At 43.1% G+C, this 23,114-nt stretch overlaps 1 protein-coding gene across 1 annotated transcript; it reads right to left on the bottom strand.

Moving 5' to 3' along the window:
• Positions 1-20,662: 20,662 nt before the first annotated feature.
• Positions 20,663-21,901, bottom strand: LOC121463851 (60S ribosomal protein L27-like). Its single transcript, XM_041676365.1, has one exon. It carries the CDS (start codon positions 21,327-21,329, stop codon positions 20,919-20,921), a length of 411 nt encoding a protein of 136 aa, XP_041532299.1. The 5' UTR covers positions 21,330-21,901; the 3' UTR covers positions 20,663-20,918.
• Positions 21,902-23,114: the final 1,213 nt, after the last annotated feature.

Below are 23,114 nucleotides of genomic sequence, written 5' to 3' on the forward strand. Positions count from 1 at the left end.
GCTTTTATTCAGTCTGAGCCCCCCTGTCCTTGGGATGGCACCGCCTGTGTTCAGAGTGGGTTTTCTGCCTCAGGTAATTCTCTCTGGAAAGGTCTTCATAGATAGAACCACAAGTATGTCTCCTGGGTGATTCTAAATCTAGTCAACTTGACAAGGAGGATTAACTCACTGTACAATATTTTGATATACGTGTGGATTGTGGAGTAATTATCATCATCAAGGCAATGAACACACCCATCGCCTCTCATAGTCACAATTATTGCCTTTGTGCTGAAAATGAACAATTCTGAAAAAAAGGACAGTTGACCGTAATGGGGCAGGCACTTGAAACTGGGGTTGGTTATCACATATTTTAAAAGGACAAACTTTTGTATAAAGATAACATTATGCATAAACCACTTGAGAGGGGAGCAAGTAGCAAAGTTAGTCTTTTCTTACCATGGAGCTTGTCTTTGGCATGAGAAGGTCTGGGATCCTAGAAATGAAGTTGCTTGAATGCTTAAATTTCTGATTTCTATTTTTAATATGTTTCCTTTATTAATCCTGGTCTAGTTAGAGAAACAGTGGGGAGATATTTAACGTAAGAAAACTGTATGAGTTGTCTATGTAGGGCAACCAAGCATACCAAGACAAGTAGCTTAAAGCAACAACCTTTTATTATGGTTGTAAGTTCCTCAGTCAGCAGGGTTATTTTTCTCCTGGACAAAACAAGACTCTCTCATATGCCTGTGCTGGAAGTCAAGTCACCTGGATGGAATGTTTCTGAGGCCTAAGTGATTATCAACCATTTGGTTTTCCTGGTGATAGTTCTCATCTTCCAGTAGGCAAGCCTGGGCTTGTTCATCTGGCTGGTAGGTCAGTAGGTTCCCTAAGCAAGAGTAAAAACATGAAGTGCATTTAGATCTAGAACCAGAACTGATGCAATACTGTGTTTACTATGGCTAAAGAGCTAAAGGAAGTAGTAAGGACAATCCAGTTTCAAGAGGTAGAGAAAAGGACTCCATCTTTAATATCACATTTTGGAAGTTTGTAGGAAGAGACAAATTAATTGTAACCACTTCTCCTGGTACAGTAACCTCTGATATCCAATTTTATTTTTTCCTGGTTTCAGTAACCTATGATCAAATATGGCCTAGAAATATTAAATGGAAAATTACAGTAGTTAAAGGCTTTCTAAACTTTCACAGCCTTCTGAGAAGCATGATGCCATCCTGCACGGTCTCACCCTGTCACCCTCTCTGTTATTAGGCTGACCATCATGTTGTAGCTGTGTTTGGGTTCAGTAGCCCTGGCTTTACTTTCACAACCTTAGGACACAAGAGCAGTGATGTTGGCAGTGCAGACAGGCTCAGAAGGAGCATGCTAGAATGCGTCTTTTATGTGAAAAGGTGAATTCTGAGAAAGGGATGAGAAAAAGGAAAAAAAAATTCAACAAGGAGGTTGCTAGAGTCTAAAGTGCACTGTATCAGAAGAATGGACAAAGACGTTTGTGTCTTCCAACAATGTCAAAATCTATTGAGTAACAAAGTCACACGGTACAGTGGTTTTATTGAAAGCAATTGCCAAGTAGTCCCAACTCCTTGCATAACTGGCTGAGGCAAACACAGCTTCTTTTATTTTAATCTTAACTGTTAATACTAATTGTGAGATACATTAGACACCACACAGGGGACTTGTCATCTATTTATATATGTATTTATGTAGGTTACAGGAAACTGCAAGGGATAAAAAGGTTTCAAGAGAGTTAAGGTGTTCCATAGAGGTCTGCCGCGCACTGCGCCCCTGTGTCTGCGCTCTGTGGGCTGGCACCCAGTTTGTGAGCTTTGGGCAAGGGGTCTGGAAATTAAAATACACAGACACACACAGACAGAGAAAGCAACACGGGTCATCCTTGAATTTCCCAAGAATGCCCTCTTTATTGTGTTCAGGGGCAGATTATATAGAGATAGCCACATTCCAGCCAAACCCACCAGAAACCACTCTCCTGCCATCAGGAACTCCTGAAGGTCTCGTGCTCAGAGTAGCTGTAGGCACTCAGATCAGGGGATTACAAGAAATTCAGGATCTAGGGTCTCACTGCTCCCAACAGAGGTCCAACTGAGAGGCAGAGTAGGAAGTTAGGGATGCAGAGGAAGTCCTTGTGGGGATAAGATAAGGAGCCCTGTTGGAGGTCTTTGGGAAATACCTGTGGCAGATCCATGCACTAGGTCACAAGTTTGAGCTGAGGAGCAGACTCAAGCCAAACTGGGACTGGAGGTTGTAGAGGTGAAGGACAGGACCAGGTGGACAAAAGAGCTGATGACCAGATGACAGGTCTAGACAAATGAATGTCAGATGATGGAAGGCAGGTCAAGATGGACAGATGGGCAGATGGATAGATAACACTTTGAATAGTTTGTATCCACAGTGGGGACCAAGTAGATCTGAAGCCTCTTGGGCAGGTGGGAGTTTTCTGCCTGTCTGTCTTTTGATCATACACAGATGACAGGTTGGCGAGGCCACTCCGTATCATAGTGTTAGATGTCCTCCTCTTTCTGGAGATCAGGTGAAGGTGTGCATCCTTCCTCAGGCTGCTGTGCTTGGCAAGTTCTTGGACCCGGTTTTCCTGCTAATTCACACTGATAAGTTATAGGGAGATACCCTTCTCACATTTAGAAATAGCTATCAGTCTTGGCCTTGTGGGTGAGGCTGGAAGGCAGTGTTGTGTCCACAAAGGTGCGGAATCCTTCTGCATCTCCACGTGCACTGGAATGGAGACAGATGCCTTTGTGTGATGCAGCTTTTCAGGGCCAGGCACAGCCAGATAAACCACTATTTCATACAATGGGAGTAAAATTTAGAATAGGGCCTAGCCTGATCTCAATAGCTAAGATCTATAGAAGTGATTCTCCACTTTCCTAATCCTGTAGTACAATTCCTCATGTTTTGGTGACCCCTCGCCATAAAATTATTTTCATTGCTACTTCCTAACTGCAATTTTGTTACTATTATGAATTGTAATGTAAATATATGTGTTTTCTTATGATCTTATGTGATCCCTATGGGATGGCCATTCATCCCCCCAAAGAGTCCACGACCCATAGGTTGAGAATCACTGAACTACAGTATGAATTATCCTTATACTGGTGAAATACGGCAAATGAGAAATGTGTGTTATCTTTGTTGTGCACTTTAACCTGCACAAGTTACAGTCACAGTGAGTGGTTAGTTCTTCATTGAGATGAAAAAGCCATTCAATTTGTGGGTGGATGACATTAAAAGAAACTATGTTCCAACTGATAGCAGTGCGTTGCCCCAGAAGCTAGACATTGAGTCTAGCTTTCCAAAGCGAACATTGGTTGAGCTAACTCAATTGGTAAATCCCCAGGGAGTTGCCCTGTTTCCTTTAGCCAGTGTCTTGGCTGGGGAGAGAGTCATAGGCTAGATACATACGCTGAATGTATATTTATAAATGGTAAGAAGACCAGTTCTACTCATTGACCAGTTTTTCCAAAGAAGTCTTTCTGGAGAAGCAATAGATATAAAAGTGTTCACGTTACCTCTCTTGTTGGGGAGTGACCTTAGCTACCACCACAGAGAGCTTGCATGCAAGTGTTCATGAGTAGTTTATAGACAGACAGGCTGTCAGAAAAGCACAAGTACATTAAAATGGAAATGATTAGGCAAACGCCTACTAAAAATCTGAAGAAACCCATAGCTTCAGATGCTTAACGAGAGGAAAAGTTCAGATATTAGAGAAACTTAGTGCTCCCTATTGCTAACCACCAGAGGTGGGGGAGGCAGTGGGGAGCAGAAGGCAGGATAGGAAGTAGCCAAGGATGAGGTGGGGAGGGGCTTATAAAAATTCTGCTCTGAATATCTCAGAAGCTTTATTATTGATCTTGAAGCCATGGGAATAGGTTGAGGACTGATCTGGCAGGCCTGCGTGTTTTAAATATGCATTACTTTCCTGTAAGAACTATTTTACACTGGTAAGTTATACTAGGAATTAATCGATCATTGCCTGAAGGAGGCTGGCAAATGTAAAACAGAAACAAACAAACCCCAAACACCAGAGTCACATCACCGTTTCAACTCTTTAAGGCACTTTGGTACAAATAATGGAAGTGGGGCCCAGAAAGCTAGAAGCGGTGAGTATGAGGCCTCATGGCTAATTACAGACAAAGTCAAGATAAAATTTCAAAATACACGATTTTAATTCAGTGAGGTAATGATCTGCTCTCCAAACTTGGCCAGAGTTTGTGGCTTGTGGCTTATATTTCGACCAAGGCTTAGTTTTTTATTATTGATATGGGGGAAATTGGATGGCATGGGAATCGCCCATGGATGCTTTCTCAAATAGATAAACCTAGATCTAATCCAGAACTTGAGAGGCAGAGCTTTGGGGGGCAAGGGAAGAAAGACTTGGGGGTATTGATGCCAAACCCAAGCCAAAACATCCAAATACAACAGTTTTGCTATGTCATTCTGATGTTCAGCTTGCCATTTCTCTTGACCGGCTCATGCGATGGTGTCATGGCTGGATTCCAGAAGAGATGACACTTTTGTCCACTTTCGCATCTTCCTGGTGTCTGTCCCCTCCTCCTGATGCTCTGCTTCCGCACAGTGCTTGCCTGAGGGGCTCGTATGAAATACCTTGTGTGAGAGACTTCTATAGGCCTGTGCCTTGTACCAAGGATAAGTGTCGAAGGCCTGACCAAGGGGTTATCCCCTCCAGGATGTCTCCTTTTAGTTTCTGCAGTCTATACATCTGTGGGGTGATGTACAGATAAAGCCACCAGGCAGCAGGCTGCTGGTGCTTGCCAAATAGCATGTCTAAGCTGTGATCAGGGAGGGGAGCCAGTTTGCTCCAAGGGCAAGTGACTCTCGAAAGTCAGCTGGTGCTTCTTGGCCAGTGCTGTGTCTGGAGATGCTGGAACACTACCTGGCATGTGTTAGGGTTCAGTTAAGACATGTAGGTTTAATAAATGAAGACTGCTTTGTAGATGTCAAGTGTGAAAGCTTTATACTGAACATTTCTGGGATCACTAAGAGTTCTCTTTCTTGAAGGTAGAAACTGAGGCTAGCTGGGATTTACTCAGGAGCACTCCAGCAGGTCTAATGTGTGATGATAAATCATAGCCTTCCTAGTGTTCAGAATCAATTTCACACCTCATCCGTTATCATGTGCAGAATGTGTAAGGAAGTCCCCTCATCATGGTAATATTTCAGTTCTCAAAGATCAAAAATTGCCTGAAGACCAGAAAAGAGAACATGGTTATAGTCCATTGTGCTTAATCAGCTACTCAGACATTGATGGATTTCAGAAGATACTTATATTTAAATCCCGACATCTAGAATGTCTTAAGGAGAGCCTGCAGTTGATAGCCATGATAGGAACAATTTTACAAAATCATTTCTCATTATTCGTAGTCAGAATTACAGCCTCTGGAGAAATATCCCCAGAAAAGTCAGACGAGGACCGGGGATGGAATCCTATCTAGAGTAATGAAAGTCATGGTTGTGACAATCCTCACTGTGTCCATGACATCATTTACAGAACATTCTATGTTCCTGCTCAGCCTGAATGTAACTTGAATGCTTCTTAATCCAAGGCTCTAAATTGTCACTACCGGCTCATCTAAGCTGGCACATTGAAAGGAAAGTCGTCGGCCATCCCTAATCTAGAGTTTGTCTTTGATTATTAACTCTGTGGAAAGGCAACATGAGAAGGCAATGAGATACGAAAGAGAAGGAAAACAAAGCACTCTACATTGAGATAGCATTTTGAATTAGGTTATCTGACTCTCTGAAAAGATGTTGCTTCTGGATAGAAAACTGTTCAAAGTCATGGGCTGAAGACTCTCATCTTCAATGTGGTTGTTCACTGAGCTTCTGGGGCCACACATATTAGAATCACCTTAGTTTTAATGCGGGTGTTTGTACTCAGGACTAGCTGAATGCTGTATTAGAACAAGTGTTCCCAAACATCTCTGTCTTGGCACCTACAGTTCTAGGGAGACCTGGATTCGAGTCCCAGCTCTGCCATACACTTGTGCTGTGAACTTGGTGTCTTAATTACTTTTCTATTGCTATGATACAATGACTAAGGCAACTCATAAAAGAAAGCATTAATTGGGGCCTGGTTTACAGTTTCAGAGGCCATGAGCATCAAGGCAGGAAGTATGGTGGCAGGCAGGTAGGCATAGTGCTGGAACATTCTCTAAGCTTACATACTGATCTGCAAATTAGAGGCAGAGAGGAAGGAGAGAGAGAGAGAGATGGGTTTTTGAAGACTTAAAGCAATACCTTCTCTAACAAAATCATATTTCCTCCAACAAGGTCACACCTCCAAATTCTTCCTAAACAGTTTACAAATGGGAAACTAAAATTTGGGTACATTCCTCCCTGAGTCTGTTTTCCTGTCCTATGGAGCACCAAATAATCGTCAACTGTGCCACTTGTGTCCATCATAGGGTAATCCTGAGTCTCATTTGAGATGAAGATACCTGTGATCCTTTGGGAAGAAAAGATGTCACAAACACGGAGGGTATAGTTATTTACCTGCTACAGTTTGTATTAAGTTGAAGAATTGTGATACTTTTCATCAGGGGCCATGGTCTATTAAAAGCCACAGTGACATAGGAGGAAAGAAAAGACATTCTCTCAAAGAGATTGCAGCTACAGTTACCAACCATAGCTGATAAAATCTGGGCATATTTGAGAATTGCTTGTTCTAGATCTTATCCAAGATGGAGTTAAGAAAGAATCCAGAGTGTGAGAACTATGACTTGCCTAGTCTCATGGAGACTTGTGGTTTTTGTCCTTCCCCCTAAAATGGCTGACCTTTTTTGTCTTTCAAGTTTAATTCACATTACAGTGTTTCCCCAATGCATTTTACTTTATTTTGATTACTTAAATTTGTGCTAATAATTTCATATGTATAGGTATACATATGATGCACTTTTACACATATACAATGCACACATGTATATGTATATATAATGCATTCAGGTAACCGTCACTTCCTACCTTCTCTTTTCTCCCTCCCAGCCCCATCAATCTACCTACTGACAAAGCCCTAACAGGAGATTTTATACCCCATTTCTTTTTAAGTTACTTGGGCTCTTGTCTACTGCTGACAATCAGAAAACCTTCACAGGTACTTTCTTATTAGCCAATTAACTCCTAAAGTGAGGGAACTGTGGCCCTTTGGTTCACTTCAGGACCCTCAGTCATTAGCATGCTTCCTAGAACACAGTGGACATAAAATTTTTACTTAACAAATCAATTTCGAGATGCCTGAGGGTTAATCCTAGTGGAAAGAAAACAAAGCTGGATCTTCTCCTGGCTTTCCTGTATATTCTCCGTGTATAATTTTCAGGATCATTTTGAAAGGCAGGTAAGACTTAGGTGAGTTAATAGTAACACACATTTGTAACGGAAGAATGAAATATGAATCAAACATAGCTGTGGTCATTCATGCCTGCTTTGCACTATAACACCAGTGTCACTCTCTGGCTACTACTTGACTTAAAAATGGTGTTATAGCCAGACACACCCTTTGTAAATGGAAAAGAAATCGTGAGTGGAGAATGTAATCACTTTTCCTATCAAACACTGTAGCTTACTGACACAGCAGACTGAGGGTCAGTTGTTCACGCTGGGGATTGGTTGGCTAAGTTGTGGCTGGTTGTGGCCTGACACAATACCATAGACTCTGTTGCTTATCACTAACCTGAGAAAGGATGAAAACTCCAAGTATGGCATCTGATGAATGCAAATATTCTTTGAACTATTGTACACTTGAAATATCTATAGACTATCGATAGTAATCATGGAGATAATATAAATAGAAAAACTAACTTACTATGTGCCTCCTTTGCTCTGCGGGTCATCATCCCAGCCCTTGGACCCTGTTCTTCACCCCACAAGTCAGGCCTAATGGGAGACTGAATGTCTATGACTATACTCCTTATGGTCTGCTAGTGGCGTGGGCATCTAATGGGTACTGGTGGCATTGTGGGAACATCTACCGCAGAGCAACTGAATCAGAAGCTAGCATCTGGATAATTGTGATGCTTACTCCAGTTTGAGAACCCTAAATTTTTGGTAATGAGTGCCTTCTCCTGTAACTGCTGGTTGTAGCCCAGGCAGGTGGAAGGAGGTACGAGAATGAGCTGGGGGCATTTCTTTCTGTGTCCCACCTGTGGGGTTACTTATTCCTCAGCTGAACCTCTCAGCCTCCAAAAGGTGGTTCTCTCAGGGCATTTTATGTGTTCTATGACCTATTGCATAGCACAGGCCCCTTCTCTCACCCCTTCAGGAAAGTTAGAGGAACCCTCCAGTGCCAGACTTGGTTCATACAACCTGTCTTTGTTGAAAGACATTTTATTGTTTTAGTGTTTTTATCATTATATCTCTGTTTAAGTTGTTCATGTCTTGATTTAATTTTAATAGGTCATATGTATTTAGGAATGTATCAAAAATTTCTATATTTTCTACTGTTCTGAAGTATAAGTTTTCAGAGGATTTCCTAATGATTTTCTAGCTTTTACTGGGATCTATAGTGACCTCTAATTTTTTTATTTTTAAGTTAATTAATTAATTATTTTTCTGAGACAGGGCTTCTCTGTGTAGCCCTAGGCTGTCCTGGAACTCATTGTGTAGACCAGGTTGGCCTCAAACTCACAGAGATCCACCTGCCTCTGTTTTTTTTTTTGTCTCCAATTTTTCAATCATTATTTTTTTAGTTTTGGTTTTCTTTCTCTTTTAGTTAGTTTGACTAGAAGATTGTCAGTTCTTTTTTACCTTTTTATTTTTGAGATTATAATTTAATTACATTTCTCCTTTTGTTTTTTTTCCTCCCAGTCATCCCATATACCCCTACCCACTATCCTTCAAGTCCATGACCTGTCATTTCACTAATTATCGTTTTTTTTTATTTTTATTTTTTTGCTTTATTTATTTATTTTTTTTCGAGACAGGGTTTCTCTGTGGTTTTGGAGCCTGTCCTGGAACTAGCTTTTGTAGACCAGGTTGGTCTCGAACTCACAGAGATCAGCCTGTCTCTGCCTCCCAAGTGCTGGGATTAAAGGCGTGCGTCACCACCGCCCGACCACTAATTATCGTTTTATATATTTATATGTATTTGGATACACATAGAAAAAATATATATCTGTTCAGTGTATATAATGTTACTTGTACGTATGTTTTCAGGGCTATTTGGCACTCAACAACCACCAATCTTGTTTATCATTTCAAGAACCAACTTTGTGTTCGATTCTATGTACTACTATTCTTTAATCTCTATTTAATTAATTTCTGATATAATATCCATTTATTATTATTTTGTTGCTGTATGTTCGGTTTCTGTTGTTCTTATTTGTCTAGAACCTTGGAATCTATTATTAAGTTATTTATGTGGTATTTTTTCTCATTGTTTTTTACTATAAACACTCATAACTATGTACTTTCTTCTTAGAATTGACTTAACCGTCTCTCATAGGTTTCAATGAGTTCACACTCGTTCTTATTTGGTTTTAGATACTTTTAACTTCTTCTGTGGTTTCTCTAATGACCCATTCTTCATTCAAGATTGATTCAATCTGTGTATTTGTGTAGCTCTTCTTGCTATTGATTTCTAGCTTTATGGCCTTATGAACTTTATTATTACAAACAAAATACAATTTAAATTATTTTGTATTTGGTAAAACTTGATTTTTGGCCTGTTTCAAAATTAAAATGGGGGTACAGATCTAAACAGAGAACTCCCAAAAGAGGAATCTCAAATGGTTGAAAGGCACTAAAGGAAAGGCTCAATTTCCTTAGCCATCAGAGAAGAGGAAGTCAAAAGAACTCTGAGGTTCCATCTTACACTAGTAAGAAGGGCCAAGATCAAAAACACAGATGACAGCTTATGCTGGGGAGGTTGTGGGATAAAGGGAACACTCCTGCATTGCTGGTGGGAGTGCAAGCTAGTACAGCCCCTTTGGATATTAGTATGGTGATTTCTCAGAAAATTATTAATCAGTCTACCTCAAGGCCCAGCAATACCACTTTTGGGCATATACCCAAAGAATGCTCAATCATACCACATGGATATTTGCCCAACTATGTTTATAGCAGCATTATTTGTAATAGCCAGAACCTGGTTAGATGCCCCTCCACTGATGAACTGATAAGGAAAATGTGGTACATTTACACAGTGGAGTACTACTTAGCGGTAAAAAACAATTCCATCTTGAAATTTGCAAGCAAATGAATGGAACTAGAAAAAAACCATACTGAATGGAGGTAACCCAGACCCAGAAAGACAAATATAGCATGTACTCACTTATAAGCAGATATTAGACATAAAGCAAAGGATAACCAGCCTACAGTCTACAACCCCAGAGAACCTAGACCACAAAGAGGACCCTAAGAGAGACATACTTATATATACTCATACATGAATCTTCTTAGGAAGGAGAAAAAGACAAGATCTCCTGGGAATGTTGGGGGACTGGAAAGTGTGGAAGAGGGGAGGGGAGACAAGAAGGAGAGTGGGGGACAATTTATAGTTCAATAAAAACAATAAAAAGAAATGAATAAAGAAAAGAATGTATATCATGTTACTATTGAACGGAAAATTCTGTAAATATCCGCTAACGTCATTTGATCTGTGGTACAGTTAATTTTGTTTTATGTTTACAAGTGTTTTGCCTGAATGTATGTCTGTGCACCATGTATGTGCCTGGTGCCTATGGAAGCCAGAGAGGGTGTTAGACTCACTGGAAATCAAATTATAGATAGTTATGAGCTACCATGTGGGTGCTGGGAAATCAAACCCAAGTCTTCTGTGCTCTTAACTGCTGGACTCTCTCTCCAATCTCTATGGCATAGTTAAAATTTGAGAGTTCTTTGTTTTTTGTTTGCTTAATCTATCTAGGGATGTGTGAAATATTGAACTCACCCATTATTATTATATCAGGATCAATCTGGCATTTTATTTCCATTAATCTTTGTTTAATGAAATTGGGAACCTCGGTGTTCAGTGCATAATTTGAAATTGCTTCTAAGAAGTTTTTTTTCCTTAGCTCTCCCTCCCCCTCCCTCTCTCTCCCCTTTCTTCTTCCCTCCTTTCCCCCTTTCCCTTCATCTCTCCATCCCCCACTCCCCTTCTCTTTCTTTCGTTTGTGCATGCTGTGGTACAAATCTGGAAGCCAGAGGATCACTTTCAGGATTCCGTTCTCCTTCCATTATGTGGGTTCTGGAGACTGAACTCAGGCCGCCAGGTTTTGCAGTTAAAGTGTCTTCACCTGAGCCAGCTCACCAGCTCTATGGTTGTTTCCTGATTGTTTTCTTCGTTGTTCTATAGTGGTCTTTCTTAGTTCTCTTGAGTAATTCTGGTTTTAAGGCTACTTTATCAGGTATCAGCACAGCTATGCCGATTAGCTGTAAGTTTCCACTCACCTGACTGATGGTTTGCCATGCTTTGACTCAGCCTGTGGTGATTTACCCTTAAGGAACATTTCTTGGAGACAAACTCTTGGATCTGATTTTTAAGCCTGCCAGTCAGTGTGCCTCTCTTTACTGGTAAGTTGAGGCCAGTTATACTACCTATTGAGAGCAGTCTATAAATTGCAGGATTTCGGGGGGTTATTTTTCTGGTTCATTGGTTCATCCGGTTCTTCACTTACCCTCCTCAAGCACTGGGTGACGGTTGGTTTTCTGTGTGAGACGTGGTGGGGTCCACCTGAGGTCTCCTTTGTTCAGTAGTTCTCTCATGAATGTGATCCTCTCCTCCTGTGACTGAAGTTGATGAAGACTGTCTTCCTTCCTTCCTTCCTTCTCTATGCTTAGTATTTTTTTAAAAATGTCTTCTGTAGTGTTAACTTGGTGGCTATGAGCTACCTTGGTTTGCGCTGGTCTTGAAGTGTCTGTATTTCTCCGTCAGCTTTCAAAAAATAATTTTGCTGGTGTGGCCGTCTGAAGGAGAATGTCTTCAGTGGGCTCATGTATTTGAATGTTTGTTTTCCTCGTTGGGGGTATTGTTTGGCAAGGTCTACAAAGTGTGGCCTTGCTGGAGGGTGTGCATCACTGTGGGCAGACTTTGAGGTTTCAAAGCCTTGTAGCCATTCACAGGGCTCTTCCTCTGCCTTTTCTTATGGTTGATGATGTAATTGCTCAGCATCCAGTTAACACTGATGCCTGCTGCTTGCTGCCATGCTTCCCTGCTATGATAGACTCATCTCTTTGGAACCAGAGGCAAATAATCCGTTCCTTCTGTACGCTGGCTTGGTTGTGGTGGCTTATCACAGCAGAAAAGTAATGAACACAGCTGGATATAACACACTTTGTTGGCAGTTATTTACTTCCAGGGCTTGATATATATATATTTTTTTCTAGGCGTGTATAAGTAACATTTACCTTTGTGAAATTCATGTCTGTGGTCCCGAAGGTATAGGCAATGGCACAATGGAGAGGTTTTCCTAGGTCCTGAGGGAGTAAGGGGCTCATGGATTTGTCAAAGTGGTCCTGGCAATGCTGGATGTGAATGAAGATGCTCCCAGGCTATCTGAGGCAAGATATGGTGGGAAAGCTTGAAATCATAGTTACTAGAGCTCCTAGAGCAGTAGACCGTGGGTGGGCCTCTCTGTCCTCTAGGGATAAACTAGAAGGATGCTAAAGTCTTTCCATCAGCATCTAGTCCTTCCTTTGGCTGAAAGGCCATCTTCCCTAGCTCTTGATACATGGCTCCAGTTTCTGACAGGGATTTGAGCTACAGTATCTACATTCCTGGAGCTGCCAGGAACATTCCTGAGTTCTAGGACCCAGGGGAGGATTTCCCCAGCCCCTATAGACATGTGCCCATGGAGGCAAAACGTTGTAACAGTAGCTAAGATTGTGGGCCAGAGAGGAGATTTTCCCTAGTTCTTGCCAGGGCAAGTGAGGTTGGGACTCAGTACTGGTCCTCAAGCTGTAGATGCTGGGGGGTTGGCCTCTTCCCTGTGAGTTTTCTGAGTCCAAGGCTTCTGGTTGTTCCAGGGAAGTAATTTGCAAACCCCTAAACCAAGAAAGCAGATAGCACCAACTGTTGTAATAGCTTGGGTTTAGAGAGCATGTTAGACGCAAAATACATTCTTTCTTTGAAACACAACAGCCACTTTTAGATTTTCCAACTTCCCAAACTGGATTTAAAGGCTGTAAGGATGATGAGATGCTCTTGCAGTTGTAACTGTCAGTCGTTACTATCCTGTTTGCTGTCACTTTTCACCTGTCCCCCACTCCCCCAATTCCTCACCCCTCACAGGGAGACAGGGTTGAAATCGCAAGTTGCAATTTGTCCAGGTGGGCTTTCCTTCTTGTGGTCTGAGGTCCTAATGATTTGCTACCTCGGTTTCAGATCTGTCTCTTCATCACTGTCTTCACAAACAGTCTCCCCTTTGTTGGCTTGGTTCTTCTGTGTGGCATGTCACACCCAGGACACTTCTATTCAGTCATCTTGGTGGTTCTCTTGCAGCCCAGTGGCCTCTTGGACCTGTCAGCCTGGACCGAGGGACCTCGATCTGGCCAAGTAGCTGCTGCAGATTATGGTTGAGATGTCCTGATTTCCCCATTTCCACACCCTCCAGCCCCACCTCGAGATGATCTTTCTGCAGGGATGCTGTGCTCATCTGGTGCTTCTGGCTGCTCCAGTGTCTCTTTGGCCACTCAAGATAACCTCCTAAAGCTGTTTTTATGGAAACACGGTGGATTCTTTGTTACCTTCCTGGTTCTCAACACTTCACCAGTTCCGTGGCTAAAGAAGACTTTAGAGACCAGCGCTCAGTTTCTAACATTTGTGGCCCACAGATTAAGACGGAAAAAAAAAGTTTACATAATATAAGGAGACCTAGAATGTGAAGCTGTAGGACAAGAGCCACTTGGGGGTGTGTTTGCAGAAAGGGACCGATCCTCCATTCTGAACACATTTTGGTGGTTTTGGGGAACACAGTTTAAGCATATTGCTCATTTTTGTTAACTCTCATTTGGCGAGAGAAAGTCATTTGCTCAAGGTCACCCACTGCATGCGTTCAGGATTTGAATCAAGGCTTCTTTGGCTTTATCTCCTTCTGTAGATCCATAAATAAGGAAAAACTACAGGGGTCTTTCAAGCGAGTGATCAAAGAGCGCCTGCCTCCTATTAACCGATCGTTACTTCAAAGCCTTGCAAACCCTCTCCTCCATCAGTAGGTCCCGATGAAAACCACCAATAACATCTCTCCCAGAAATGCCTCCCTCCTGCCCCAGTACAAATGTCTCGCTGGCTTGTTAATTTTAGTTTGAAAATCGGGAGACCTAGTGGCAGCCACTCACATGCAGAGGGCTTCTCTGCTGTTCAATAAATGCTAAGAAACGGCCAGATCTGCAGTCCTAACAATTGCCACTGCCTGAACCCAAATGCAAGGGCAAAGATTACTTTGGTCTGAATTGGATTTGAAAAGGCTGAAAGAGCAGGCGTTTGAGTGTGCAGTGGAAATGCCAGTTGAATATTAATTACAGCCGGGCTGCCGGCTCGAGGAAGTTGCAATGGTTCAGTGCAGAGCCGAGAGAGAGGAGCAAATGCAGGCGAAAGGCTTGTGCACGTGGAATCCAAGAGTATGGCTTCAAAGAGTCTTGGAGGCCTGGGGGCGGCTTTCCACAGCTCTCCCGGTGTTCGGTGTTCGGAGAGGGCCTTTCTGCTCTTCCAATTCGCTCATTTTATTTACTCTTCAGAATCATCTCGGTGACTCCGCCAGGAGCGGTCTTACAGGCAGGTTTTAATTAGTGGCCTGGGAATTCCGAACATAGCAGGGAGGTACATAGGGGTTCCAGACTCTGCTTGCCCCATGAATTATTTCCCACATTCCAAGAATGGAATGCTCCCGCCTCCAGTGATCCCAACACACAGTCACGACCAGGCTGCCTTGCCCAGTTGGCCACCCCTCTCCCCAGCATGAGCTGTGACTGACAGGGAAGGCTAGAGACTTGCTTATGAACATACCGAGATGATTTTCATATATCCTCCACCCCTGGCAATCTTTTAAATTGTGAATACTAAGTCTTGTCTTACAGATCTAACTGCCCAATAGATGCATGACTAATTGTTTTTTTTTCTTTTTCCATTTGATATGGGAACCTTCTGGTGGGCTGTATGTTTTTGTGCAATTATGTCAGCCCCAGGCCAGAGCGGGGCCATTTTAGCCACCTGAAGAGTGTGCTAATTGTCCTGAAGTATACTGCCTGGTGTGAGCCTCATTGCTGTAGTGGTTTTTAATGGGAATTTCTAATTAAAAATAAGAAGAGAGGCAGGGCTGGGTGCCTTCCTCCTGCATTATGGTTCAGGCAGAGCCCCCTTGAGCATGCCCATGTGAGCAAACCCATGAGGGGAGCCAGCTGGGGCAGAGATTAACATGTGCCTGGTTTGTCTAGTAGGCACAGCTTGGGCTGCTGGAGCTCTCCTCAGAGCTGGGCCAATGTCAACATGTCTTCTGACATGCCTCTTCTTCTCCTAAGCTCCGTGTCAGTCTCTGGAGTGGGTGCCAGTGGGGACTCTGGGAAGAGACAAGGCAGGGGTTTTAATCAGTTAGAGGTTTAGACTGACACCTGGAGGGAGTCCATGAGACAAGATTGTTCTAGAAAATCAGATGTACGTCCTACTGTTTCCAAAAGACTAGCCTGCCTGGTGGTTCAGTAAGTGGTCCAAGAGCATTGCTGGGCCAGAATAATGGCTGTGCTCTTAACAGTACACCCTTGGAGAGGCCACTTCACTCTTCTGAGCCTTGGTGTAGGTAATTCCTTGTAAAGTGAGGTGCAGAAGAACAGAAACTCTGATGACATATTGGTGGATGCCTGCCTCTGACATTTCTGTATTGTATGTGGTGAGTCACGTTTCTTCTCCATGCACCAACCCCACACCTCTGCTTCCCTTGTCCACAGTCTAGCAACACAGAGGACAGGTGAAAAACAAGAACACGTTAGTCATTTATGGCCGAGGTCATTAGTCAAAACTAGAACCTAGAAAGAAAAGGCTCTTAACAGTACACCCTTGGAGAGGCCACTTCACTCTTCTGAACAGAAAACGGCTTTCTCTGCGGATAAGGCTTAGCCTATTTGTGACAGCTGACCTAGAGAGGATTTGGAGAAAAAGGAAAGGTTTTTTTTTTTTTTTTTTTTTTTTTTTTTTGTTTTTGTTTTTGTTTTCTTTAGAAGTATACTGGGGAGAGGAAAGAGAAAATGATAGGAGGAAGAATTAAGAGAAAGAATTTGAGAGAGAATTCACTGTTGTTTGAGCCCTTTGAATATATAGGTTACAAGGAACTAATGATTTCCCCCAAATTAATGATTTCTCCAAAACTAATGATTTCCCCAAAAACCAGATCATCATCTGGTCTTTGAATATGCGGAGTAGAAGAGGCAGATCAAGTCATGGGAAATACGTTTTCAACTTCTGTCTTCTGGATTTGTGTTCAGGACTAGAGATGCGAACATCATTATGGGCTGGCCCACTGCCCTTGTTGACCAAAGTCTGGTGTAGGCTCCGGAAGAGCTAATGTTAGATCTTTGATGACCTACTCCATCAGGCTTTTGGGAGTGACACACACACACACAGACAAGAGTCACTGGCAGAGGTCTGTGCTGGGTTCCATAGAGCTGTGCAGAAAGCTTTAGGAGAGAAGGGGCAGGGACAGCCATAGACAGCTGTTCAAGATGAGACTCTGAATAGGTGCATAGAGGTCATGGTGGGGATAGCAGACACACAGGGATTAGAAGGTACACGGTGTCCTCAGAATAGCCAACAGCCATCTTTTATGGTTCCTAAAAGCTTAGGCTCCACGCCTGGCAAGGTCAGGCAAGGTCAGGTGATGAAGCTTAGAAACTGGCCATGTAAATGGAGTCCTGTATTTCCTTATTTCCATTGAGAGTTATCTTAATATCCTCCAGGTTTGTTTCCTGACACCTACTTACTCCTCCCCTCGCCAATCTATATTTGTAATTTGTGAACGCTTAGCCAGTCAGCAGGTTTTCAGCTGACCTCCTAGTGCCTTTAATTTTCTTTGCAAAGAGTTAGGTCCATCTGGCTTCTAACGTCATCATTAGAAAAAATGATTTCTTAGTGAGATCTTTTGAATGAAAGTTTCAAGGGCTTCTAGGAATGACTTCATAAATGTTCTCATAGATGAGAAGTCAGTCTGAGTTCAGGAAAAGCACGGAGTCCGGAGTCCTTCATACCTACCTCCTTATTTTAACTAGATGAGAAAGAAAAACCTTACAATAGGAAATTTGCAAGAAAGAGAAATGACCTTCTGATTCTTAGATCTAGATGGGGCTTTTTTCACTTTCTTCTGTCAAGAAGGTGCCTTGATGTTTTATATTTTGGGCCCTGAGCAGCACAGGGTTGACTCCTGACCCAGCCACATACTTGTCTGAACAAGAACAGAACATCTGCTCCCCGTGTGTCCTGTTGTATCAGGGCCAGCCTCAGATGTAGGCAATCCCTTCCCTGGCATCTCCTGGATGAAGGTTTCTATATCCCCATCCTCACTTGCCACCTTGACTTGAGAACTCTTAGGCCTGATTCTTTGGAATAAAGCAGCTAAGGGTTGTTGAAAATCATCTGTTGCCAAGGTGGGAATCTCTCATTATTAGGTCATGATGGTCATGAAGATGGTGGCCCGAGTGACATCCTCTGACTCAACTGATAGTGGGTCAAGTAGGTGATATAGAATCTTACTTCGGAATGGTCCACGAATGGGTCATGGTGGAGAAAGTGCATGAAGCAACTCGGGATCAGGGATGGCTCTTCTTCATCCTCTCTTTGGGACTTTATATCCTGTCCTTTAAAAGGACGGTGGCTTGACTGGAGTTTTAATGAGTGTTATGTTGTCTAGGATTCTTAATTTTCTTGTTTGAAAGTCTTGCATAAATGGGAGGACAAAGTGCAGCGCATGCTCATTTTCACATACATGTCTTAAACATCCAATAAAAGGATAAAAGTGTGTGTGTGTGTGTGTGTGTGTGTGTGTGAGAGAGAGAGAGAGAGAGAGAGAGAGAGAGAGAGAGAGAGAGAGAGAGAGGGAGTTTTTTGAGGGCAAAATTGGGGCTCAACAGCAGCACTTGATGGACTTTAGAATTCATCTCTTCTTCTTCAAGCAGGACGAGAGAACTTGAAGGGTGCCTTTTGCTGGTATAGTCCATCCTTGCCCCCCACCCCCGAATATACATCTGCAAACAGTGTAATATGAGGAGTTCTAGAAAGACCCCATATTTGTTAACTTTCTGTTGGCTGTGATGAAGCACCATGATCAAGGCAACTTACAGAAGGAAGAGTTGGATTTGGCTTATGGTTCCAGAGTGAAGAGTTCATCATGGAGGGCAGGCGTGGCCGCAGGCAAGCGTGGTGGTTGGAGCAAGAAGCTGAGGGATCACATCCTCAAGTGCAGACACAAAGGAGAATCAGCAAACTGGAAGTGGGGACAGGCTATGCACTCTCAAATCCACCCCATAGTAAATCCTTCCTCCAGCAAGTCCAGACCTCCTCAATGCCACTAAATGGGGATCAAGTGTTCAAGTCCAGGAGACAATGAGGGAGGTCCTTATTCAAAGCTTTACAGACCCCACGGTCAGACTGATTTCTTCACATATTTATCATGTGGCCTCATATTTTATCATTCTCCCCATTTTCCCATTTGGTGCAACAGTCTTTTTTTTTTTTTTAAATATGATTTGGTGTTTTGTCTGCATTCATGTCTGTGTGAGGGTGTCTTTTAAGGCATGCAAAACCTATGGAAACCATTGGTATTTTCTCTCTGGTGAAAAAAGTGGTCAAAAATGAGTGTCAATAGGGCACAATTCTGATCTTAGCTTTGCTTACACATTGCTGGTTGATCTTGGACATGGCTACTTATTATTCATCATTGGCATACAGTGGCAACTTTTCATCACAGGGTAGCTGCAATAGAAGTGACTGTTGACCCTAAAGAAAAACATTTTCTATTACCTGTCCTGTTCCTGTGCAAGATTGGGCCCCTTACATGATGAGCCAGAGGAGCTCACACAGTTTGTGTTGTTATTAGGGAATGTCACTATTTGAAAAGGATTAGGCGGTGTAGCCTTGTTAGAGGAAGTGTGTCACTGGGGGTGAGTTTTGAGGTTTCAAAAGCCCATGCAAGGCCCAGGGTCTCTCCCCTGGTCTATGGGTCAGGATATGGTTCTTAGCTATTGTTCCAATACAATGTATGTGATCATGCTTCCCACTATGATGAAAGTGGACTAAACCTCTGAAACTGTAAGCTAGCTCCAATTAAATGCTTTCTTTCATAAGAGCTGCCTAGGTCCCGATATCTCTTCACAGCAATATAACAGTGACTAAGACCAGGCCCCATTCTTCTCTGAAGATCTGTAGGTTAATTGTGATTGCTGGGTAAGGGAGAGGCATTTTATTCAGCACTGTAGCTACGGGCATGGTGGTTTAAAAAGTACCCCTTCACCTATGCTCCTGTAACTAAGCCTAATTAAAATCATTGGTTCAAAAATGTAGAAAAAATACTTTCTTTAAACTTCAGTCAAGTGTTTGGTTGGCTAGCCTCTCTGCAAGTACGTCTGAGAATACTTTTGTGCCTGGATTCCCTTTCCTCAGGCTTCCCTGTGAGGGGTGAACCTCTCTTACAGACTGCTGTAAGACAGTGTCTGTTTAACTATCCACAGAGTTAGGACTTCGAAGTAGTGCTGTGCTTGAGAGGCACAGGGATATTGGCTTTGTGCTTTATTTACATAGTAAGCAACCATGTTTATTAGGGGTGGATGGGAGTGTTGCCTGGTCCTTAGTAGTCCTGAGGGTCTGTGTAAAGGAAAGGTATGCATTTGCTCTGGCTTCCTTCTCGACAGTTGGAAGTGATGACTGCCTTGGCCCTTCATTAAGGATTCCCTTGCACAACAGCTTCTTAACACCTATCTACTGATCTAACATTGTCAGCCTGGGCCCTCAGGGGGTTGAGAAGGTTATAACCCTTCCCCAAAGAGTGGCTGCCTTCTCAGCTTCACTCAGCCCCTGAAAACTGGTTTCATTCATGATTTCTCCAATGGCAGCATCGTTCTGTCATGTGATGCCGTATTCCAAGCACTAGGGACATGGCAGGAAACTTTTTTTCTGTAGCTTCTTCTTTCTCTGTGTTCTTGTGTGTATGCTATACAGACTCCTACAGATGCACACAGATAGTAAACCACAGTTTTGGGAGCCATCAGAGGACATCCCTGTACCATAACCGGCCCCCTCAAACATCTTCTAGAACCAATTGAGGACCCAACTTAAGAGTTTGGGGAGTCTGAGTTGAATCGTTTCAGGGGGAAAAAAAAACCAAACAATGAAAGAATTTGTTTAGAGCCACCATGGAAACCATACCACCAAGACTTGAAATGTGGTCTCCAATTCTTTTTTTTTAATTAACATTTTGTTTTTTTCTTATGTATGTATGTATGTATGTATGTATGTATTTATATTTGTCTGTCTATCTATCTATCTATCTTCTTCTTCTTCATCATCATCATCATCATCATCATCATCATCTATTTATTCATTATATACAATTTCAGTTCCCCTTCTGTCCTCTCCTCCTGCTCCCCCCACCATCCCTCCACTCCACCCTCCATCCGCTCCTCAGAGGGGTTAAGGTCTCCCCTGGGAAGTTAACTAAGTTTCTTCTATCACCTCACTGAGGCAGAACCAAGCTCCCCTTCCCCTGCTGAGGCTGAACAAGGTGTCTCTCCATAGAGAATGGGCTCCACAAGTCAGTTCATGCATTAGAGTTAGATCCTGGTCCCACTGACAGTGGCCTCATATACTGCCCATGCCACAACATTGTCACTTGTATTCAGGGGGCCTAACTGGCCTCCAATTCTTTTTTTTTAAACTTTTAATGATGTAAACAAAAATATACCTAAAAGCGAAGCTTCTGGAAAAACCATTTGTTCTTCCCTGTCTTGTATCGTTCCTCAAATTTGACCTTGGCTTCCCGCCTTGCCTTGCGTTTTAGGGCTGGGTCCCTAAAGACATCCTTGTTGACAACAGTTTTGTCCAGGGGGATGTCCACAGAGTACCTTGTGGGCATCAGGTGGTTGCAGTTATAAACCTTCACAAAGGACTTGATCTTGGATCTCTTAGCGACTTTCTTCTTGCCCATGGCAGCCGTCACTTTTCGGGGATAGCGGTCAATTCCAGCCACCAGGGCATGGCTGTAAGGGCGGTCTGAGGTGCCATTATCAATGTTCTTCACGATGATGGCTTTGCGTCCCGAGTAGCGTCCAGCCAGGACGAGCACCACTTTCCCGGGTTTCATGAACTTGCCCATTTCGACAGCGAGCAGCCGCTTCCCAGCAGCTGGCCTCCAATTCTTAACTCCAGCTCTACTTCTTGTCCAAAGGATTCCGCTGCCTGAAGCCCTCTCAGGTGTAGTACCTCTTTCTGTTCTGCTAGGTGGCACCAGAAGGCTTCCAGAGGAAAAGGCTCCACATGGATCCGCCTGACTAGGTGCTCAATCTAGAGAAGGGGAGGGGCACCAGGGAGGTATTGTGTGGCAGAGTAAGGAGTAGCTCAGGTTCCCCCTAAATATTGGCTTTAGACTTATCTTTGTTTGGGCTCCAAGCTGGATTCGACATGGTGCAGTACAGTCTTTCCTTGGGTCACATTGCAAGGTTGTGCCAGAGTTCAGATGAAATTCAGGCACCCTCCCCACTGTGAAACCCTGTCTCTAGAAAGAATGCCACCAGGTTCTGGTCCCTACCTGCCCTTTTGGTCTTACCTTGAGCTGTGAATCTCTCTGGCTAAGCACACACACAGTCTCTGCTTTTAGATTCCCAAGCTTAGAATGCCACCTGACCACTTGCTAATTGTGGAACTGTTGTATTTTTATGAGACTTCTCTCTTTTATTATTTTTTATTGTTTTTATTGAGCTATACATTTTTCCTACTGCCTTCCCTTCTTCCCCTCTTCCCTTCTACCCTCTCCTGTGACTCCCCCCCCCCACTCCCAATTGACTCAGGAGATCTTGTCTTTTTCACCTTCCTATGTAGATCCATGTATGTCTCTCTTAGGGTTCTCTTTGTTGTCTATGTGGCCTATAGGCTGATTTTTCTTTGCTTTGTGTCTAAAAGTTTATGTGGCTTCTCTTTACCCCACTTCCTTCCTCTACTAGGTGGGGATGGATGGCTGCAAACAGCATTCAGTCTCTTTACAGTGCTCTCTCATGCAAAGATAGAGTGTGTTTCCCCACATTCTCGAAACAGGTCGGCTTTATAACTTGCTTCTATGAACCCAGCGGTCCGTAAGTATCCAAGTTCTCAGCCACAATCTCAGAAGGTCTTCCAGCTTTCTTTTTACAGTTCTGCAGCCATGTGACAGGCCTAGCTGGCCTTCCTGAGAATGAGAAACCGGTGCAGGGAGTGAGATCCCAATCCTTCAGTTTGGATCTCAGATGCATGCGAGCTCCCCTGACATCAGACAATATAAGGGGGAGGTCAGTGCATTGAGCTTTGAGGTAGCTGGGGTACAGTTGAAACTACTGGGCCAGGCTAGATAAGCCTTTATACTGGAGGGTTGCTGTGGGGTTAGGTGGTGGTACACGCATAGACCAGGATCTAGCACACAGTAAACTAACCCAATAATCATTAGGACAACATAATCTCAGATCATTTCCTTCTGCTGTCTGAAATCTAGTCACTCTGATTATTTTATTCTCTCTCTCTCTCTCTCTCTCTCTCTCTCTCTCTCCCCCTCTCTCTCTGTCTCTCTCTCTCTCTCTGTGTGACATCTGTGCACATGGAGACCAGAGGAGCTTGGGTATTCATCTTCTACCACTCTTTGCCTAGAAACAGGCTCTCTCACTAAACCTAGAACCTAGGTTTGTAACCACCAAACCCTAGAGATCTTCTTACCTGTGCCCATCCTACCCTTCTGCCATACTATTGGGGTTACAGGTGCATTTGGCTACACAGAGATTTTTTTTTTTAAATGTAGGTACTAGGGATTTGAACTCAACTCCTCATGTTTGTGCTGGAATCACTCACATTGGCAACGGAATGGCAGAGATGACCAAGTCAGCCTAAATTTTGGGTGTGTGCTAGGCTTGCAGGAGAG

This window comes from Microtus oregoni, unplaced genomic scaffold (genome assembly GCF_018167655.1).
Source record: "Microtus oregoni isolate MIOR12 unplaced genomic scaffold, Mior012 000027F_ref0000203, whole genome shotgun sequence".
Lineage (NCBI taxonomy): Eukaryota > Metazoa > Chordata > Mammalia > Rodentia > Cricetidae > Microtus > Microtus oregoni.